The 19,704-nt window shown below is 37.8% G+C and overlaps 1 protein-coding gene across 1 annotated transcript; it reads left to right on the top strand.

Moving 5' to 3' along the window:
- The first annotated feature begins 11,038 nt into the window (after nt 1-11,038).
- Nucleotides 11,039-11,603, top strand: LOC122083887. Its single transcript, XM_042651817.1, has one exon. The coding sequence runs from the start codon at nt 11,190-11,192 to the stop codon at nt 11,484-11,486; it is 297 nt and encodes a 98-aa protein (XP_042507751.1). The 5' UTR covers nt 11,039-11,189; the 3' UTR covers nt 11,487-11,603.
- The last annotated feature ends 8,101 nt before the right edge of the window (nt 11,604-19,704 follow it).

Here is a 19,704-nt window from a genome sequence, read left to right as displayed (position 1 = left end):
TGTGAAAACTGTTTGCAGTCGTTACACTGGTGCCTGCAGTGAGTATCAGGTGGCTGGGAGTCCCTTGGGGTACGTGCCCATATGCTCTCAGCCGTCTGATGCTCATCGCACCTCACTGCTCGCTGCAAAGGATGTTCATTCTTTAGGATGTGCCAAAAAATAAGGGATTGCAGCAAGAATTGCATAGTACATTTTTTTTTTTAATGAAAAGAAAAAAAATCATCATTGCAATAAAGAAATTACATCTATGTCCCTGTTAGTGATAGAAAGGTGTGGAACGTTTGGTCATAATAACAAAAACCAATTATTTAACAAAAAAGACAATATCATTGCTAGGCCTAAACTGAAAAAAGATGAAAAGGAGAGAATTATACACATTCAAAAAAATGGGGATTACGCTCAAAGGCCACAAAGTGGTACTAGGTTCTAAAAAAAAATTGTTCCAACTCCTCTGTATCACTCCAAACTTCATTAATCGTTCATCCCTGATATCTAGCATATTTTAATCCAAGTAGAAAAACCTTTGTGCTTGCTTCAATATGCTTTCCCAAAAGCTTCATCTACAAGTATAACGTTGATGAGATGCAAACATGTGAAAGTATGGATTGTGATACGACTGAATTGGTCACCCAGTATGGCAAGAACATGTGGCATCCAAGGGAAGGACACGTACCGCCCAATTGATAGCGGCCGCAAGGTTTCAAACTACGTGAGGAGAAGATACCTGGATAGGGAATATTCCCCATGAGGGGAATAGGATGTATCCGAGTAGGACTTGGGAAGGGGGAAGGTGTATCCGAGGGGGACTCCCTATACCCTAGACCCTAAACCCTATAAGAGGAAACCCAAAAGGAGAGAAGAGGTAAGTCGACACACACGCCATTACTCTAACAAAAAAACTGTTCTGCCGGTCTCTAACTTGGGCGTCGAAGGACTAATCCCGAAGACACCTCCGGGCCTCTGCCTTCTATGCTTTGTGCAGGATCGACGCTCAGCCTCATACAAATTTTCGGCAGCAACAGACTGTTTATCAACATTTGGTGGATTGGATAGAACCATGGAATAGACTCATATGGCCATGAGAGCCCTTCTCTCTTTTATTTGATATTAATGTTATTATAAAAAATTTGGTACTTACAAAAAAAAAACCAAACAAACAAACATGACAAATGGCTAACCCATCTAATTATTTAACATTGCCCGGTTGTATGACCCCTACGTGTGGATACAAGAGCACATGAAATTACCTCACCATTCCTAGGAAATAAAAAATTCCATAAATATTGATGCCCCTATGTACATTCTCATGTCGGTGTGGGGTCCATACGAGCAGACAATAATCAGTTGCGCTTATATTTTATTACATTAAGAGAGAAACATGACCATAGAAGAAGTGATGAGGACCGACATATATAGTCTCGGTCTTGTCATAAATATGACTTGGATAGAACCTATTATTGACCTTTTTTAGTTGAGGTATTCCTAATTGCTGGGTTGTGTCTCTTTCCTCTTATTGTCATCTTTCCATCTCTCCTTTCCCTCTCTTTTGTTTAGACTTTTACTATTTTGTTTTGTATGGATCCATATAATCAACTAACTCAACCCCATTAAGGTGGGATAAGACTGAATTTATTGTTGTTGTTGTTGTTTGTAAGAGATAAACATGAAATAACAAAAAATAATAAACATAGGTAATCAAGTAATTAGAAAGGGAGAAAATGCCACATAATGGCACATGAAGATAAACTTCCCTGGAAAATATATAAAATTTGTCTACATGACAAAAAAAATTGGAAATTTCAGCCTAATGTGAGTAGACAGTGGATGATTACGATAAGCCACTTGTCAAGTTTTGTGTTCAAAATCAACTATATGTATTAACACGCATCCATATATATATATATATATATATACCAAATAACATGATCGATCTAAACCAAAATCCAGGGAAATAGGGATCTCCTGGTTCTGTATGGTAAGAAGGACGAGATAGGTGCAATACCTTACTCCGATCCAGCAAGGAGACTAACACTAAGCTGCTTAACTAGATCTATTTCCCAGAATCAAGAGGCACGAATGTAGGCTTTGAACTGAGGATAGAACAAGAAGTAAGCTATATGCAAGATGAAATGCAGAAAATAATGATATAATTTAAAAATTAAAGTAAACTTTGCATATAATATTTGGAGATCTTTGATACAGAACTTTGGGTAGGTTTGGGTTGGAAGGTTTGAGAAGAAGAAGGATATGTTGATCTTAGAGGGGCCTTTGGAGTTTGCTGGTGCTAACCTTTGAGGGCGATCGGTCTTGTAGAGACGATCGGAACCTGGAGTTGTTTGAAGGCCGACAGAGTACTTTGAAGTCCAACAGAACCTTGATGATTTGCAGAACTTCAGAGGGTGATGGCTCTCGGAGAGCTTCTCTCTCTTAATTCTAGTTTTTCAAGTTTGAAACTCCAAGTGGTTTGGGAAATGGGGTAGTGCTCCTTTTATAATGTAAGAAAAACACATTTGAATTACATTTGAGTTTTCGGTGCATTTGGGTTTCATTTGGCACTGTTGGAAATTACAAATTGAACAGTACATAAATTCATTACATTTGGTACTGTGCACTTGAATTTAGGATACTGTTTGCAGCACTGTAGGCGCCGAAAGTTGGAGTTGTTCATGTCCTTTGATTTGGAATCTTCTATGATCGCACCATGGCATTCCACGCATCAGGGACACTGTTCTCCGTATTGTTTTAATCAAGGGTATTTGTACCATATTTGTCTGAGCCTGATATTGGCTTGACTGTCTTTTTACCTGAGACAGTAACAGTACCTCCTTTCCTAAGTAGGTTGTCCGAGGTTATTTGACTAGGTGAGTTTTTGACTTCACCAGTCGGCTAGTTTAGAACCGTCCTAGTAGACGTTAAGGACCAAATCAGGGTTTGGTCGAAGAAGATTTTGATTTTGTGGCCCGACGAGATCTTCGAGAGGTAACTTCTTTGAATTTGCTTGAGGAAGATGCCTTGGAGCTGACAGGCTCGTAATCAGGATCATCATATGGATCTTGGCCATAACATTGGGCTGGCATAAATCCTTTGATGGATCCTAGACTGTAGGCACCCTCTCTAGAGCCTTCATCGTCGTCTGAGTCGGAACCGAGCTCAGCTAAACGGGTCAGAAGGGCTTCTTTCTCACTTTTGATGCTTGATTTGGATGAGCTTGGAAGGGTCGGGACTGGTTTGAGACCCATAAGACTTTGAATGAGTGTAGTCTTTTCACATTTGGAGACATCACAGTTGTCTCACCATTTGACGTTGAAGATCCGACAAAGGACTGGGGCAACTCAGTCAGTTGTCTGGAAATCGTAAATTTGATATTCCCAGTAAAGAATCTATGCCAGACAGCAGTGGAGAAAGAACCGAAGAAGGTCAGGTTGGTGAGGATGTGGTGTTGAATTTTGGCAAAATATTTAAAATGAATTTTGTATTTGTGGTGGAAGGATATCAATTATAGGACCATATTGATCCCACCACCTAGGGAACCAGAGGGGTGTTTGATTACTAATTCAAAACAGAAAAACCAAGAATGGCGGTGGATCCTGTTTTGGAAAAAGAAGGCTTTGTACCAGGCTTCCTGGTAATCACAGTATGTATAAGTTTGAGGATTAAAGGTTACTGGAAAGTTTCTTATGGTGAGGGGATGACCACCCCAATCTTGAAGGGTGAGGATTTTGCAGATGGTCACCATTGTGTGGGTAACCAGAGTTTGATCCTTTCCGTCACAATTGAGTTTGAATCTGACAGAGTCAGTGTCTACGAGGATAAACTCGTAGAATTCTTGATTTTTTACGGCAGAAACCGAATGATGGTGCCATCCTTGAAAGAAAACATTTTGTGCTATCTTGATGGGAGAATCTGTAAATTTGAAAAGAGGTTCCTCAATAGTAAAGAGGTCTTCTTTGTAGGGTTTTTCATGGTATTGGCTTTTGGTTCCTTGGACTGTTTGGAGGGGTTTTGCTTGGGTAGTTTGAAGACTAGAGCTTGCTTTGTTTGTGGTTTGGAGAGGCCCTGCAGCTGAGGATAAAACCACAGCATGGGAATAGGGTTTATTTGTGGATGCCAACTGAGATTGGCTTCTTGTGACTATTTGGTTTGAAGGAGCAACAAAGGCATCATAACTGGATTTGGTTTTGACAAGGGAATTTGAGGAGGTGGACTCCTTGGGGGGAGCCATCCTGATAATGTTGATTTGAGGAGTCTGACCCAGTAGGAATTCACGGGGTAAGAAAGTCAGGGACAGAATTTGATTCTCCTTTAATATATTCTATTTGAAATTCGAAAATTGAAAGTAAAGCTTGCCATCGGGCAAAAATTTGTTTTGATGCAAGATTTGAAACATCATTTTGTAAAACATATTTAGCTACGCTACAATCAACACGAACTAAAAATGGTTTGTTTAATAATGTATTTTGAAATTTTTGTATATAGAGAACAATCGATAAAATTTTCTTTTTGATGGTACTATAATTCTTTTGAGCAGAATTCCAGATACCAGAAGTGAATTGGACTAATTGTTCATCGTTGTCATTGGGAGTTTCTATTTGAGGATCCCTCCATAGCCTATATCTGAAGCGTCAGTTTCGATGATCTTAAAAGCCTCGGGGTTAGGGATAAATAAACAGGGGATTTTTTTGACCAATTTTTTGATGGTTTGGATAGCCGTAGTCTGGGCTGGAGACCAGGGAGTTGGTTTCTTTTTAAGCCGAAGGTATAAAGGTTCGGCAATTTTTTTGATCTGAGGAAAAAAATCACGAACGTAATTTAGGCTTCCAAGAAACCTTTGTAGTTGTGTTTTATCAAGAATTTGATCTGGGAATTTTTCACCAAAGGTAATGGCACGATCGATAGGGGTAAGAGTACCTCTTTCGATTAGATGGCCAAGAAATCTGACTTTGGTAAGGAAGAATTCCATTTTTCTTTTGGATAATACAAGACCATTTGTTTTAATAATTTAGTAGAATGTTCTTAAATGTTTGAAGTGCTGCTCAACTGAATTTGAGAAGATAAGGACATCGTCAATATAGACAATAGTGAATTGCCCGTAAGAATTGAAAATGTCGTTCATGATCTTTTGAAATTCACTATGAGCATTTTTTAGGCTGAATGGCATTACATTCCATTCATAAAGGCCGAAGGGGGATGTGAATGCAGTTTTGTATCTGTCTTTCTCATGGATCTGGATTTGTCAAAAACCAGATTTCATATCAAATTTTGAAAAAATCTTTGCTTGGTAAATTCTTTGTAAGAGGTCATTTTGGTTTGGGATGGGATATCTTACCCACTGAAGGGCATCATTCAAAGGTTTGTAATTGACGACTAACCTGGTGTTCCCCGTTCAATTTCGGTAGCCTTATTAACATAAAAGGTAGTGCAGCTCTAGGGAGAAGTACTGGGCCGAATGAGTTTTTTGCCTAGGAGGTCATTGATTTCTTCTTTGCATGTTTCTAAAAGGGTTTGGTTCATTTGGGCCAGTCGGGCTTTAGTTGGGATTTGAAGGTCTAAAAATCCTATAGCATAAGGAAGGGAAACCATATGCTGCTTCCGATCCCAGAAGGCATCAGGGACGTCAGAACAAAAGGTTGGACTCAAATTTTGACTTGATATGATTAATTTGATGAACAGTTTTAGGATTTTTGATCTGTTCAGAGACCCTTTGATGAAGAAGTTCATCTTTAAGAAAATTCAATTGTTTAATTTTGTTAAGACTTTGGTTGGTAGATGTTTGAGTTTATAGAAAGGGAAAGACTATCTTTTGTCCTTGGAATTTTGTTGTGATGCCATCTTGGGTTATTTTGAAATGTTATATTTTTTTTAAGAAATGTTGACCAAGAATTATGATTTGATGAAAGTTTGGGGAAGGCAAAGGCCTTTGTTGGAAACATGAGTGTTTGAAAGTTTGTATTGGACATTTAACCCAGATCCATTAGCCGTGTTAAGGCGCTGGGACGTTCGTTCATAGAACTGGGTTAGAATGGCACCTTCGTTGATGCAGTTGGCATTCGCTCCTGAATCAACTAAGGCAATAGCAGAAAATTTGAATGAAGCATTAATAACTAAGGTTATGTGAATATACCAATTCTGACAGGTAATAGTAGACACAAAACCAGGGGCTTTTGGGTTAGATTGTTCTTGGTTTGCAAAAGGATTAATAAAAGGTTCATTGTTTGAAGTTGAGGCTTGTTGATTTTGCCGATTAAGGAAGGCTAATTGTTGTTTGATATGTTTGATTTCATATTGTAAGGATGCAGTAGTGATTTCAAGATTTTTGATGCGAATGGAGTGGTCGGGAATAGAAGGTTTAGTAGTTTTCTCGAATTTTTGCATAATTTGTTGGAGATTATATGGTTGGGGTGTATTTTGTGAAGAAACATTTTGTTTGAGATGTTCAAGATAGGCCTTCTTTTGTTCTGGGTCTGTCAGGTTATCAATATAATAAAAAATGTTTGAATTAGGTGATGCACGAAGTATCCGAATAGATTTGGGAGCACAATCTTCACAGCTTAAACCAATAATGCAAGAATCACAAGCACAGGCTTGAAAATTCTCATTATTAGATGAACTGGAAATATTATGCTCCAAGGCTTAAATTTGATTAAGCTTGTTATCTTCTTCATCAGAAGAAGAAGAAGAAGTATCTTGGAGAAGAGCAAGGATTTGGGTTTTATCTTGCTCAGAAATTTGTAGGGAATTAATTCGTTTGGAGACTCTACAATACTTAGCGATGTGGCCAGGTTTACCACATTTAAAGCATCATTGAGAGTTAGGATTTTGTTTGAAATCTTTTTTATTTTTAGGTGCCTTGAAAGGCTTCTTGTATTTATTATATTTTGGTTTTGAAGACGATTTTTGATAAAATTCTGGGGTTGTAAATGGTTTGCGAGAAACATATTTTTTGGAAAAGTTTTTGTAATATTTTCTTGAAGATTTATGTTTATGTTTGGTTAGTGGTTTAAGGGGAGCAAATCCGAACTGCTCACAGAAACCTCCTAATTCTTTTTTGTAAAATTTGTTTTCTTTATGGATTTGTTTTCTTAACCTAATATCAGTGCAAAGGGCTAAACCTTCTTCATGAATTAAGTTAATTATTTGGCCATAAGTCATTTGATCGTATGGGATAATTCCATCATTTTATTTTCTAAATCTTTGTTTAATTTTCTCAGAAAAAAGGGTTGGAAGACATGGAAGAAACTTTTCTTTCCAATAGGGAAGATTAGCATTAGGTCTGGTAAGGACTTTCGTCAAGAACGTGTTTTTGTACCATTTGAAATCATGAAGTTTTTTGCATCTAAGGTTTGATAACTGCTCAGCAGTTATGTCTTTGAGACGGGAAGGATTTCCTAAGAAGTAATTTGTTATGCTGAAAATAAGAGTATTTACAGCATCTTCTATGGGTTCTCTTAAATGGTTCAGAAGAGGTGCTCCATCAGGAGAAGTTTGGATTGCCATTAAAATTTATGTTTTTTGGTCGTGAGTCAAGACATAATCCCACCAACCTTTGGTCTCCAACCCAGACTACGGCTATCCAAACCATCAAAAAATTGGTCAAAGAAATCCCCTGTTTATTTATCCCTAACCCCGAGGCTTTTAAGATCGTCGAAACTGACGCCTCAGATATAGGTTATGGAGGGATCCTTAAACAGAAACTCCCCAAATGACAACAAGCAACAATTAGTCCAATTCACTTATGGTATCTGGAATTCTGCTAAAAAGAATTATAGTACCATCAAAAAGGAAATTTTATCGATTGTTCTCTACATACAAAAATTTCAAAATACATTATTAAACAAACCATTTTTAGTTCGTGTTGATTGTAGCGCAGCTAAATATGTTTTACAAAATGATGTTTCAAATCTTGCATCAAAACAAATTTTTACCCGATGGCAAACTTTACTTTCAATTTTCAAATTTCAAATAGAATATATTAAAGGAGAATCAAATTCTGTCCCTGACTTTCTTACTTTTGAATTCATATAGGGCCAGACTCCTCAAATCAAACTTATCAGGATGGCTCCCCCCAAGTAGTCCACCTCCTCAAATTCCCTTGTCAAAACCAAATCCAGTCACGGCGCCTCTGCTGCTCCTTCAAACCAAATAGTCACAAGAAGCCAATTTTAGTTGGCATCCACAAATAAACCCTATTCCCATGCTGTGGTATTATCCTCAGCTGCAGGGCCTCTCCAAACCACAAACAAAGCAGACTCTAGCCTTCAAACTACCCAAGCAAAACCCCTCCAAATAGTCCAAGAAACCAAAAACCAATACCATGAAAAACCCTACAAAAAAGACCTCTTTACTATTGAGGAACCTCTTTTCAAATTTACGGATTCTCCCGTCAAGATAGCTCAAAATGTTTTCTTTCAAGGATGGCACCATCATTTGGCTTCTGCTATAAAAAATCAAGAATTCTACGAGTTTATCCTCGTAGACATTGACTGTCAGATTCAAACTCAATTATGACAGAAATGATCAAACTCTGGTTACCCACACAATGGTGACCATCTGTAAAATCCTCACCCTTCAAAATTGGGGTGGTCATCCCCTCACCACAAGAAACTTTCTAGTAACCTTTAATCCTCAAACTTATACATACTGTGATTACCAGGAAGCCTGGTATAAAGCCTTCTATTTCCAAAACAGGATCCACCGTCATTCTTGGTTTTTCTATTTTGAAAATAGATTTAATAATCAAACACCCCTCTGGTTCCCTAGGTGGTGGGATCAATATGGTTCTATGATTGATATCCTTCCACCACAAATACAAAATTCATTTCAAATATTTTGCCAAAATTCAACACCACATCCTCACCAACTTGACCTTCTCCGGTTCTTTCTCCACTGCCGTTTGGCATTGATACTTTACTGGGAATATCAATTTTACGATTTCAAGACAACCGACTGGGTTGCCCCAGTCCTTTGCCGGATCTTCAACGTCAAATGGTGGGACAACTGTGATGTCTCCAAATGTGAAAAGACTACACTCATTCAAAGTCTTACGGGTCTCAAACCAGTCCCGACCCTTCCAAGCTCATCCAAATCAAGCATCAAAAGTGAGAAAGAAGCCCTTCTGGCCCGTTTAGCTGAGCTCGGTTCCGACTCAGACGACGATGAAGGCTCTAGCGAGGGTGCGTACAGTCTAGGATCCATCAAAGGATTTATGCCAACCCAATGTTATGGTCAAGATCCATATGATGATCCTGATTACGAGCCTGCCAGCTCTAAGGCATCTTCCTCAAGCAAATTCAAAGAAGTTACCTCCCGAAGATCTCGTCGGGCCACAAAATCAAAATCTTCTTCGACCAAACCCTGATTTGGTCCTTAACGTCTGCTAGGACGGTTCTAAACTAGCCGACTGGTGAAGTCAAAAACTCACCTAGTCAAATAACCTCAGACAACCTACTTAGGAAAGGAGGTACTGTTACTGTCTCAAGTTAAAAGACAGTCAAGCCAATACCAGGCTCAGACAAATATGGTACAAATACCCTTGATTAAACCAATACGAAGAACAGTGTCCCTGACACGTGGAATGCCGTGGTGCGATCATAGAAGATTCCAAATCAAAGGACATGAACAACTCCAACTTTCGGCGCCTACAGTGTTGCAAACAGTATCCTAAATTCAAGTGCACAGTACCAAATGTAATGAATTTATGTACTGTTCAATTTGTAATTTCCAACAGTGCCAAATGAAACCTAAATGCACCGAAAACTCAAATGTAATTCAAATGTGTTTTCCTTACATTATAAAAGGAGCACTACCCCATTTCCCAAACCACTTGGAGTTTCAAACTTGAAAAACTAGAATTAAGAGAGAGAAGCTCTCCGAGAGCCATCACCCTCTGAAGTTCTGCAAATCATCAAGGTTCTGCCGGACTTCAAAGTACTCCGTCGGCCTTCAAACAACTCCAGGTTCCAATCGTCTCTACAAGACCGATCGCCCTCAAAGGTTAGCACCAGCAAACTCCAAAGGCCCCTCTAAGATCAACATATCCTTCTTCTTCTCAAACCTTCCAACCCAAACCTACCCAAAGTTTTGTATCAAAGATCTCCAAATATTATACGCAAAGTTTACTTTAATTTTTAAATTATATCATTATTTTTTGCATTTCATCTTGCATATAGCTTGCTTCTTGTTCTATCCTTAGATCAAAGTCTACAGTCGTGCCTCTTGATTCTGGAAAATATATCTGGTTAAGCAACTTTTAATTTTCTGCAATTCCATATCCTTTTACTTTTATTTTATTTTAAGTTCATGGTCTTTTTTTTTTATTTGTTTATCTTAATTTAGCACGATGTAGTTCTAAGTAAGGTATCACACCTATCTTAGTGTTAGTCTCCTTGCTGGATCAGAGTAAAGTATTGCACCTATCTCGTCCTTCTTACCATACAGAACCAGGAGATCCCTATTTCCCTGGATTTTGATTTAGATCGATCCTGTAGCCCCTGGTTTTGTGTCTACCATTACCTGTCAAAACTGGTATATTCACATAACCTTGGTTATTAATGCTTCATATATATATATATATATATATATATCCATGTACGCCAACAATATTTTTACCATTATTGCGCAATCTCTTCTAGTTGGACTTTCAAAGCTCCATTAGTCATTTGGCATATATCCATTTGGATTGAAACTTGGTCTGTAAGCAAAGGTTCTAATGTGACACATGATAGCTTTTTAGGCTGATAATATCATAATAGTCGAACCAGGACCAATATACTTTGCCCGACTAGAATTTTTTTTTTTTTTGATAATGCATTACAATACTCATCAGATACGGCTGATCCTAATGGTTTGCTACTTCACTCTTCCTCATGTACACCTGTTGTGTTTGGTATGAATTCTTAGAATAAATTCTCAGTCCAGACTCTAGAACATATTCTAAAGCTCAAAAATAGAAGAAAATCAGGTTTCAGAGTGCGTTTTAAACACATAATCTATTCCGGGAATGCAAAACAAACACAGCCCTAGATTATTTGGATCTGGTTCGCGTCGGAAAGACCGTATGATTCGACCCGATGGTCTCCTTTTGCCGTCCTGCCCACTATTTCGCTTGTAGAATCAGTAGAAACTAGAGGCTCTGAGAGTCTCTGCTCTGCGAAACCCTAGCTAAGCAATCTCTCTCACTCTGAGGTATAGCCATGGGGATTCTCTCTTGGTGGAGAGGCAAAGAGGCTCCCACGGCGAACACCAAACCAAAATCCACTTCAAAATCTGAAAATCCGGCAGAGAAATTAGAAACACCAGGAATGAACGGAGCAATGGAGGTTCCTCGACCGTCTGATGTCACTGTTTTCGAGTTCGGTTCCGCCGCAGTTTCCGCGGATAAGGTGACGCTTGCAGGGTATTGCCCTGTCTCCGAAGAACTCGAGCCGTGCCGTTGGGAAATCTTGCCTGCTACTGGCTCTAATGCTCCTCAGTTTCGGGTAGTTTTCTGATAATTTTGTATACTAATTAGTTTATCTATATGGAAAAATGTAATGGATGAACATGGAACTTTAGAAGGTCAGAATTTTGAAAAAAAGGAATTGCTGTGTTTGATTTTCTTTTTGAAATTCTCTGATGATTGGATTTGTTTTGGGTTTTTATTTTTATTTTTTTCCCTGCAATTTGGGTTTTTGTGTTTCTATCTTAGGTTTGTTTCCTTCCTTCTGTTCAGTCTAAATATGGGTACCTCTGCCATTGCAGCTGAAAATACATTTTTAATTGTGTTACACGTCAATTAGATAAAATTTTACCCATTTAGTGTGTTCTTCCTTGCATATTATTGTCTGGGGAAAAAATTATGACAAATAATCTATACCGGAGTATCTGATTATGTCCTGACCTTACAGTTCAGATCATGGGCTGTCGTTGGGTGTTATCGTTATTGAATTTTCAATTTTTCATAGCAGAGAAGCTCATGGTTAACTTTTTTATGCTTTTCTCCCATTGTAGGAATGTGTGTGCTGGTTCTTGTAGCCCATATTACACCCTAAAAATGTAAATTCTATAAATTTCTTCGCCTAGCTTTTATGGCTGGGCTACATTCACATTTATACCAAAGTTACTGCTTCAAAATTTGGTCAATGTATCTTAGATTTTGGTGGTAGAGTGATTCTTTGAGCTGATCATATTTTCGGTTATCTAATAGTTCAGTGGATCTAATAGAGATCCATAGATGCAAAGTAATCTACTCCCTTTGTCAGGTTCCTGACCTGCGTTTCTCATCGTCTCCAAAATATATTCTGTTTCAACAAAACTTCTTATGCTGGCCAAATACCCATCATAGCAGCCTGAGTGTGCGACTAGCATCATAGATGGTTAAATTATGGTCGTTGTTTTGGTGCATTATTTTTTTGGGGAGCAGATTAAAATTGTAATTGGTGATAGTTGTGATCTCACCAATAGATCCAAATGGAGGGCTGGAATCTATATAGCCGACCCCATTTAGGTGAGTTCTTACCGATTTTTACTTATATTTTTCTTTTGCTGCCTTTGATTGGATCTATGTAGCTGACCCCATTTAGTTAATATAGGGTTGAGTCGTTGTTGTGATCTCAAGGTGGAATATTTTTTCCATAGTTTTCAAGGCGACAAGGTGACCCAAGGTAGTGGAGGGTTGCCTAAGCGTTAGGCGACCAAGGCACCCAAGTATTATTTTTTATTTTTCCTATTTTCTAGCATTATTTGGTATGCTACAATATATGCCTTATATCATAAAAAATCAACATTAAGTCACACCAAGTCATCAAATTCAACATTAAGCCACTTTAAGTCATCAAAAGTCAATATTTAACTAGAAGACAGCAGAACCGAAGAAGAAAGCTATTGGAAGTTTGAAAAATCAAAACATACATTTGGTTTGTATTGTTCTTGGAAATGATTTTTGTCTTGCTATCAAATCAGAAATTAAATGGTGAAGAGCAGATTAAATATGCTCTGATACCATGTAGCAGAAGAGAAATAGATAACCAGTCCTTACTTACAAGGTGAAGGAAAGAAGGAAAAGAAAAAGAGATAGCAGAGAAGAACCCAGAGAGAATGAGAGAAGAATCCTGGAAACAATATGAATAGTCATTTAGAGCTTATATAATATTTCAGTAATGGACTCTTAGTAGTATGAAACCTACTAAGAGTCTAAGTCTAATTACACAATTACAACTAAAGCAAATAACTAAAGAAAACATAAACATAAACATTAACTCTACCACTCAACACATATCATGATACGGTCACTCCCCTATCGTGAGTAACCTTTAACAATGACATTTAAGGGACTTTCTTATTTCTTCTTGGTTCTGTCCGATGATGCACATCCTAGGTTAGTAGGGGTTTGGTTCTTTTAATTTGGGAGATGATGCACATCTTAGGGTAGTAGGGATTTTTAATGGGAAAGGTCTGCTTTAGTCAGAAAACCAATTTGGTAATCACTCCTAGTCATAGTTGTCACGACGTCAAATCGATCCAAGGCGATGGAGGGGTGGCTAATCGATTTGGGGATGAATCGCCCATTATGGCGTTGCCATGGCAGTCAAATCGCCCATGTGTCATTTTTTATTTTCCCTATTTTCTAAAGTTATTTAGTATATTACTTTTTTATTTCCCCTATTCTCTAAAGTTATTTAACATGTTACAAGCCTACAATATATACCCTATAACATATAAAACCAACATTAAGCAACATCAAATCATCAAAAATCAACATAGCCCTATTAAAATCACCCAACATTTTACAAAAAATCGACCGCCTAGTGAATCAGGTGTGACCTGGCATCCATGGCAGTGCCATGGCGACGCCTATCAGCCAATGACAACCGCCATTTGTGAGTCACGTAAATCGTAGCACTGCCATAAACTTCTTTTTCTGCCAGGACGCCAAATCGCTGCCTAGGCGTCGCCATAACAACTATGCTCCTAGTTATTTAGGGGATGGTAGCATATTATAGGGTGTCTTTTTTTTGGGGGGGGGGATGAATTTCATAGGGTGTCTTTGGACTGTACACGAACACGATTGGTGAATTTTGAACATGTCGATCTCAAGGTCTCCTGTTCACTTGTCAAGTGTTGGTCAAAACAAAGTTGGCCAAGTGGAAAAATAAGCACTGAAAAATCTATTATTTAGAAGGTGGACACCAGTACTTGGACTACCGAGAGGGTATGCTAATATATGGGAGGGTAAAAGATGGAATTGAGTCTGAAAGACACTTGGTGAATTTAGACCCTTTCTTAGATATCAAAGTCAGAATTGCCGCATCACCCTTATGTGGCACAACTTGTTGTGCAGACCAGAGATACCTTTGTTGTTAGGCAACCATACAATATTTTGTTTTTTATATTTTCCACTTTGAAAAATCCAGGGGATTTCTTGTGTGTAAGGAGTGAGAGGGAGAATAAGGGAAGTTCCTTTTGTGAAGTAGCAAGATGAGGCTAGTGTTTAATAGGGTTTTCAGTGGGAAATGGCTTCAGAGCTTTAGTTGTCATTCTCGGTGTTATTGAGTTTGTGAGGATGTAATGGTGATTCTTTGAGTTCTGGAATGCCTTATAAGATGGAGGGTAACGTTGATGGTAAAATTCTGAAAGGATTTGTAGCTTGCAAAATTGAAGTTTGTGCCTTATGACCCGGTTGATTGTAGGTGGTGTAGGGTAGTGATGTACTTTGGTTTTGTGGTTCTGTGGAGACTGGGTGAATGAGCTGTGGGGAGTTATCTGCTGTACTGTATTGCTAACCTATTAAGGTCTCTCTAACTGATTATATTTTTGGTGGAAGGACGGGGCTTGTGGGATGTTCACAGTAACGGTTTAGTTTCTTTCTGGTACCCTTTTTTTTTATGAGAATTTTTTTCTTTTCATTTATCTGGAGGTTTATACATGTAAGTCCTTTCATTGATATACAAATATATCATGTAAGTCCTTTCATTGATATACAAATATATTTTTATTGTTTCTTATCTATAAACAAGAGAGTCTATATAAAGAAAGGCTTTCCAGTTTCCTTCTCCTCTGCTGGACTGACTCCCATTGGATGGTAGCATTCAAACTTATATCACAGGAAAGGATATGTGGGTGAAAACTCTAGGCAGACTTTTAGCTTTTCTAGAACTGTAATACTGTTAGGAGTAGCAATTGTTTTGTTATGAGCATGGGAGTTATTCCCTCTTTCAGTCTTGGCCCCAAGTTGTGCTTTGTCTATTATATCCTTTCTTTCCCCTTTTTTAATTATATTTATTCTCTTTTTTCTGTTACATATTAGAACTTTTTATATGTATATGTATATGTATCTATAAAGAAAGAAATAAGGTATATCCTAACTCTGATCTTCTTGATGTATCAACTATTAATAAATATCATTTGGGATGGGTTGATCCAGGTCCTTCCTTTACTTAGAAAAATGGTTTACTGGAGGGTAGTAAAAGGCTCTTCTATTTCTATTTGGCATGACCTTCGATTCCAACTGTTGAAAACTTTATGGTTCCTAATCTCCCACCCCCAAAAATATATATTAAAAAATATATATATATTTGTGGGTTTTGTTAAAGTTTGTGATTTAATTTTAGATGGCAGATGGAATTATGCTTCAGTGTTGTCTATGTTTCCTCATCATTGCAAGGCTATTTTAAAGGTTCCAATAGATTTTGATTTTGGAGAGGATGGTTGGATGTTTTTTTGCCTCTGTGTGGTGTCTTAAAAACTCGAATGGTTGTGAATTTCTTAATTGAGACATGGTTACCTCACGACAGGGTTCATAGGAAGGTGTGGAAGATGATTTGGAAATTAAAGATTCACCCTTGTTTTTAAATTGTTATTTATGGAAGATTGTGGTAGGAGTTATAGCTACTAAAGATTAAGTTTTTCCTGTTGACCCTCTGCTCTTTTTATAATTTGGAAAATGAATCTTTGTGGCATATTTTTCTGTTTTGTACCGTCTTTAAGCATATTGGGCTGCAAGCCCTTGGAGATTACGCTATACTTCCAATCTTACTCCTTGGCTGCTCTGTTTGAGTCTTTGGTGTGCTATCCATTATTGACTCAATCTGACATATGCGCCTTTTATCCTTCTCTATTGTTAGGGCCTGTTTGATTTTGTTTCCAGAAACGTGTTTTTTCCTTTTTTTGTGCTCAGAAATGGAAAAATACCTCAAAAATCGTTTGATTTTTCTGTTTCGTTTCACTTGTTTTTCGAAATAGAAATTTATGTCTATTTCTATGTCTAGAAACTGGATTGGAGAAACATGTCAAACTTATTTTTCTGTTTCTAGAAACAAGTGGGAGAGACAAAAAGTGTGAAAAACGTAATATTGTCACTTGACCTATCCGAACCCCAATCCATTATTGAAAATTCTCGTTATCTAGAAACGGCAACTCCAACTTGGTTGTGCAAAGCTCACAGTTCGGATTACCTCATCCTTCTGAAGCTCATTTCCAAAAAGCATACTTGCAACTCCAACGGCGTGCCTTCTCTCGTGAGCTGCATACTTGCAATGTTGTGTCTTAAACCCGAACAGAAAAATCAAACACTTTTTTGCTATTCCAAAATCGTTTCTTTGCATTGAAACAGAAAAAATCCTTTCTGCTATTTCTAGATACAAGCAAAATCAAACAAGCCCTAAGTACTACATATGAATATTTTATGACAAATGTATTTTTCACAACCTTCTCCATAATCCCTCTTTGAGTGTTCAGAGTTCAGACTATTATCAAGTGGGTATGTGATATTTCATGCGTTGCATTCCCTATTTCTATTTATGAATTCCTTATCATTCCTATGATAACTCTATGTCAATAGTCAATACCAAGCATTATCACTTGTGGATCATCCTATTTTATTTTGTGATGGGTGTTATGATCAGGCTATAGGTGTTGTAGGATTGGCTAGTGATGATGTTTAATTGACCACGCCCTAGGAAGACCCTGAGCTTGAAAGGGATAAGAGGAAGAAAAACAAATAGGGATAATTACAGTGACCTCCCTATAGTTTATCCTAATGTTATAATCATCCATGTAGATTTGACAATTACATTGTATCCCTTACTGTTGACGGTGTTAAATAAAAAAGATAAGATAGTTTTATCCTTCGCACTAAAACACTCTAATAACCTAGCATCAATGTCTTCTTCACTCTTTATCGTTGATAGGGTTTTGGAACCAAGTCCAATGAAGTACAAACCAATACCCAACGGCGACTTGCCAAATGTTTTGTTGATATCGGCGATTTGAACCAAAGGGATCGTAGATTCCGGCGATCAAAAGGACGAGATTGTTGTATTCCAGGGTCCCTTGGTTTTTGGCAATCATACTTCTTTTCCTAAGCCCATTTGTTTAGAACGGAGTTGGGGGTGAGATTGTTGTCGGTATGAGACCCACATGTTAGTAGGGTGAAAGACAAAGAAAGTAAAGATGATGTAAAGTTGATCTTTCCCACTCAAGGAGTGTTTGGTTGAACAAAATCAAAATTCTCAACACCACCATGGAACCTACTTGGGCGAGGCAGCTTTGGAAAGGTCTATTATGCTCGTTCTCTTGCCGATGGTTACAATTTAGCCGTGAACGTAGTGGACAAAATTAAAATCCTCACATGATCCCAGTTGTTGAATCCCCCAAAATAAGCAAGGAAAGTTTATTGCAAACAACTATGTTTTCAAGCAATGCAACACCTGTACCACTACCCCCTTCACTATGGACAAAAGATACTTCAAAGATGACCAGATTCAGTTTTGCTAAAGCTAGAAAGACCATTTTTTTTCTTGAGTTTGTAAGAAAAATGGTGAAAACCACTATGAAATTATTGGTTTCTTTAATTAAGGACGTAAGTGGGGTTTTTTTGTTTCTGAGTCTCTTCCTCATCTTCATTTTCTTCGTTTTCTTGTTTTAAAAGTTGAGACTTCATGTGGTGAGATGTAGTAGAAGAAGCCATTGTAGGATTTTGGACTATCTTCGAAAAAATGAAAAAGAGGGATAGTTGTAATTTGCAAATAGAAAAGAAAACAAGAGTGAAAGACCCAATTCCTTCAAGGCCATTTTCTGAAGTTCTGAAACTGATCGAATTGGGAGTGACCAAGAAGAGTTAGCTTTGTAGGTTCAGGATTAGGATGGAGGTTTGCGGCGGTGGTGGGATGATGGAGGTTTGCAGCTGCACCCAATTTGTTCAAGGCCATTTTCTGAAGTTCTGAAACTAATTGAGAAGAGCTAGGTTTGCAGGTTCAGGATCAGGATGGAAGTTTACGGTTGCACCCAATTCGTTCAAGGCCATTTTTTGAAGTTTTGAAACTGATTGAATTGGGAGTGACCGAGAAGAGTTAGATTTGTAATTGCAATATCAACAATGTCCGATGGTTAAGGCTGCTCTCCACAAAATCCGGCAATTGGTGGGACTTTGGTGAGCACTGAGGTGGGAGAATTCGCTGTCCATGTGGGCCGATAGGAATTATTGCTATTTCTCCTCAAAATCCCACCCTTATTAAACAAACAACTAATCTTGTTGGGATGGGATAATTGTACCCCTTAAATCCCACCCCATCAAAACCCCTCTAAACAAACGGGTCTTAATTTTTGGGTGACCTTTTGATTTTTCTAACACCTAAAGCCAGTATTGGAGTCGCTGGATCTGATTTTCCCTTGGGAAGCTGACGGCAGCCGAAATTCATCACTACATCCCTTTGTTCCCCTTTTCCTGTTGCAGAAAACCCGTGAAGGGGTTTCTGGTTTTCGGAACATTTACAACCTAATTTCAAGAAGTTGAGTGACTCTGAGCCACAACAGTCTTAGATTATGGAGTTTCTGGTGGAAACTTGGAGATTGAAGTCTGCTAATACATGTCAGGAATACAATGTAATATGAGTAACCAATCCTGGTTTTGCATAAATTGCAATAACCATCACCAAATTTATGAAACCGGCCTGCAGAAACTAGAAAGTCAATGTTACTAAAGGAGATAAGTTATCTTGTTGAGCATCAAGGAAGCCGGTTGCAACTATCAAACTCTAACTGAGAATCATGTTATTAAATGCAACTGGGCAAACCAAAGAGATAAAATAGAAAGCTTATGTTGGAGATTTAAGGGAGTTTTACTCCTAATTCATCATCTTCTTTTTCTATACATGTTTCTGCAACTTGTAGCTTCTTTTAAGTTTCCTTCAACAAAGACCTAACCTACTATGGAAGGGAAAAGTGAGGTAAGAAAAGAGCAAAGTAAATCAAAACCTTTCAACTTACTGTATATCACATATGATTTGAGTTTCACCACAATTTGTAGGAAATTAGGGTTCTTCTGTAGATGGGGAAGAAGAGGAATGAAATTTGGGTTTGGTGTTGAAGGGTATAATAGGAACTTCCCAGCCCTGAAGGGTATTTTTGTCTGTAATAATAAGAGATTCTCCCAAATGGAGTTGGAACACCATCAACTACAGGGGTATAGTGTAATTGTCAGTTCTATAATAGATAGTTATAAGTAAACTGTAGGAGAAATAAATACCTAAAAAAAAAAAAAAAAAGGCCATGATGGGGTACTATGTTCCAAAAAAGATTATTCTAACTCCAATAGAAAGACCCCTCATGTTCGTGTCAATAGATTTTCTCTTGAACTTATTCCATATTTTGTGGATCAAAAAATGAAATGATTCTTCCCTCAAATTCCTTGGGGTTGTGAGACACATTCAAATACAATAAAAGTTTCAAAAA

The sequence above is a fragment of the Macadamia integrifolia genome, chromosome 7 (assembly GCF_013358625.1).
Source record: "Macadamia integrifolia cultivar HAES 741 chromosome 7, SCU_Mint_v3, whole genome shotgun sequence".
Lineage (NCBI taxonomy): Eukaryota > Viridiplantae > Streptophyta > Magnoliopsida > Proteales > Proteaceae > Macadamia > Macadamia integrifolia.
This window is presented reverse-complemented; position numbering and strand designations above follow the sequence as displayed.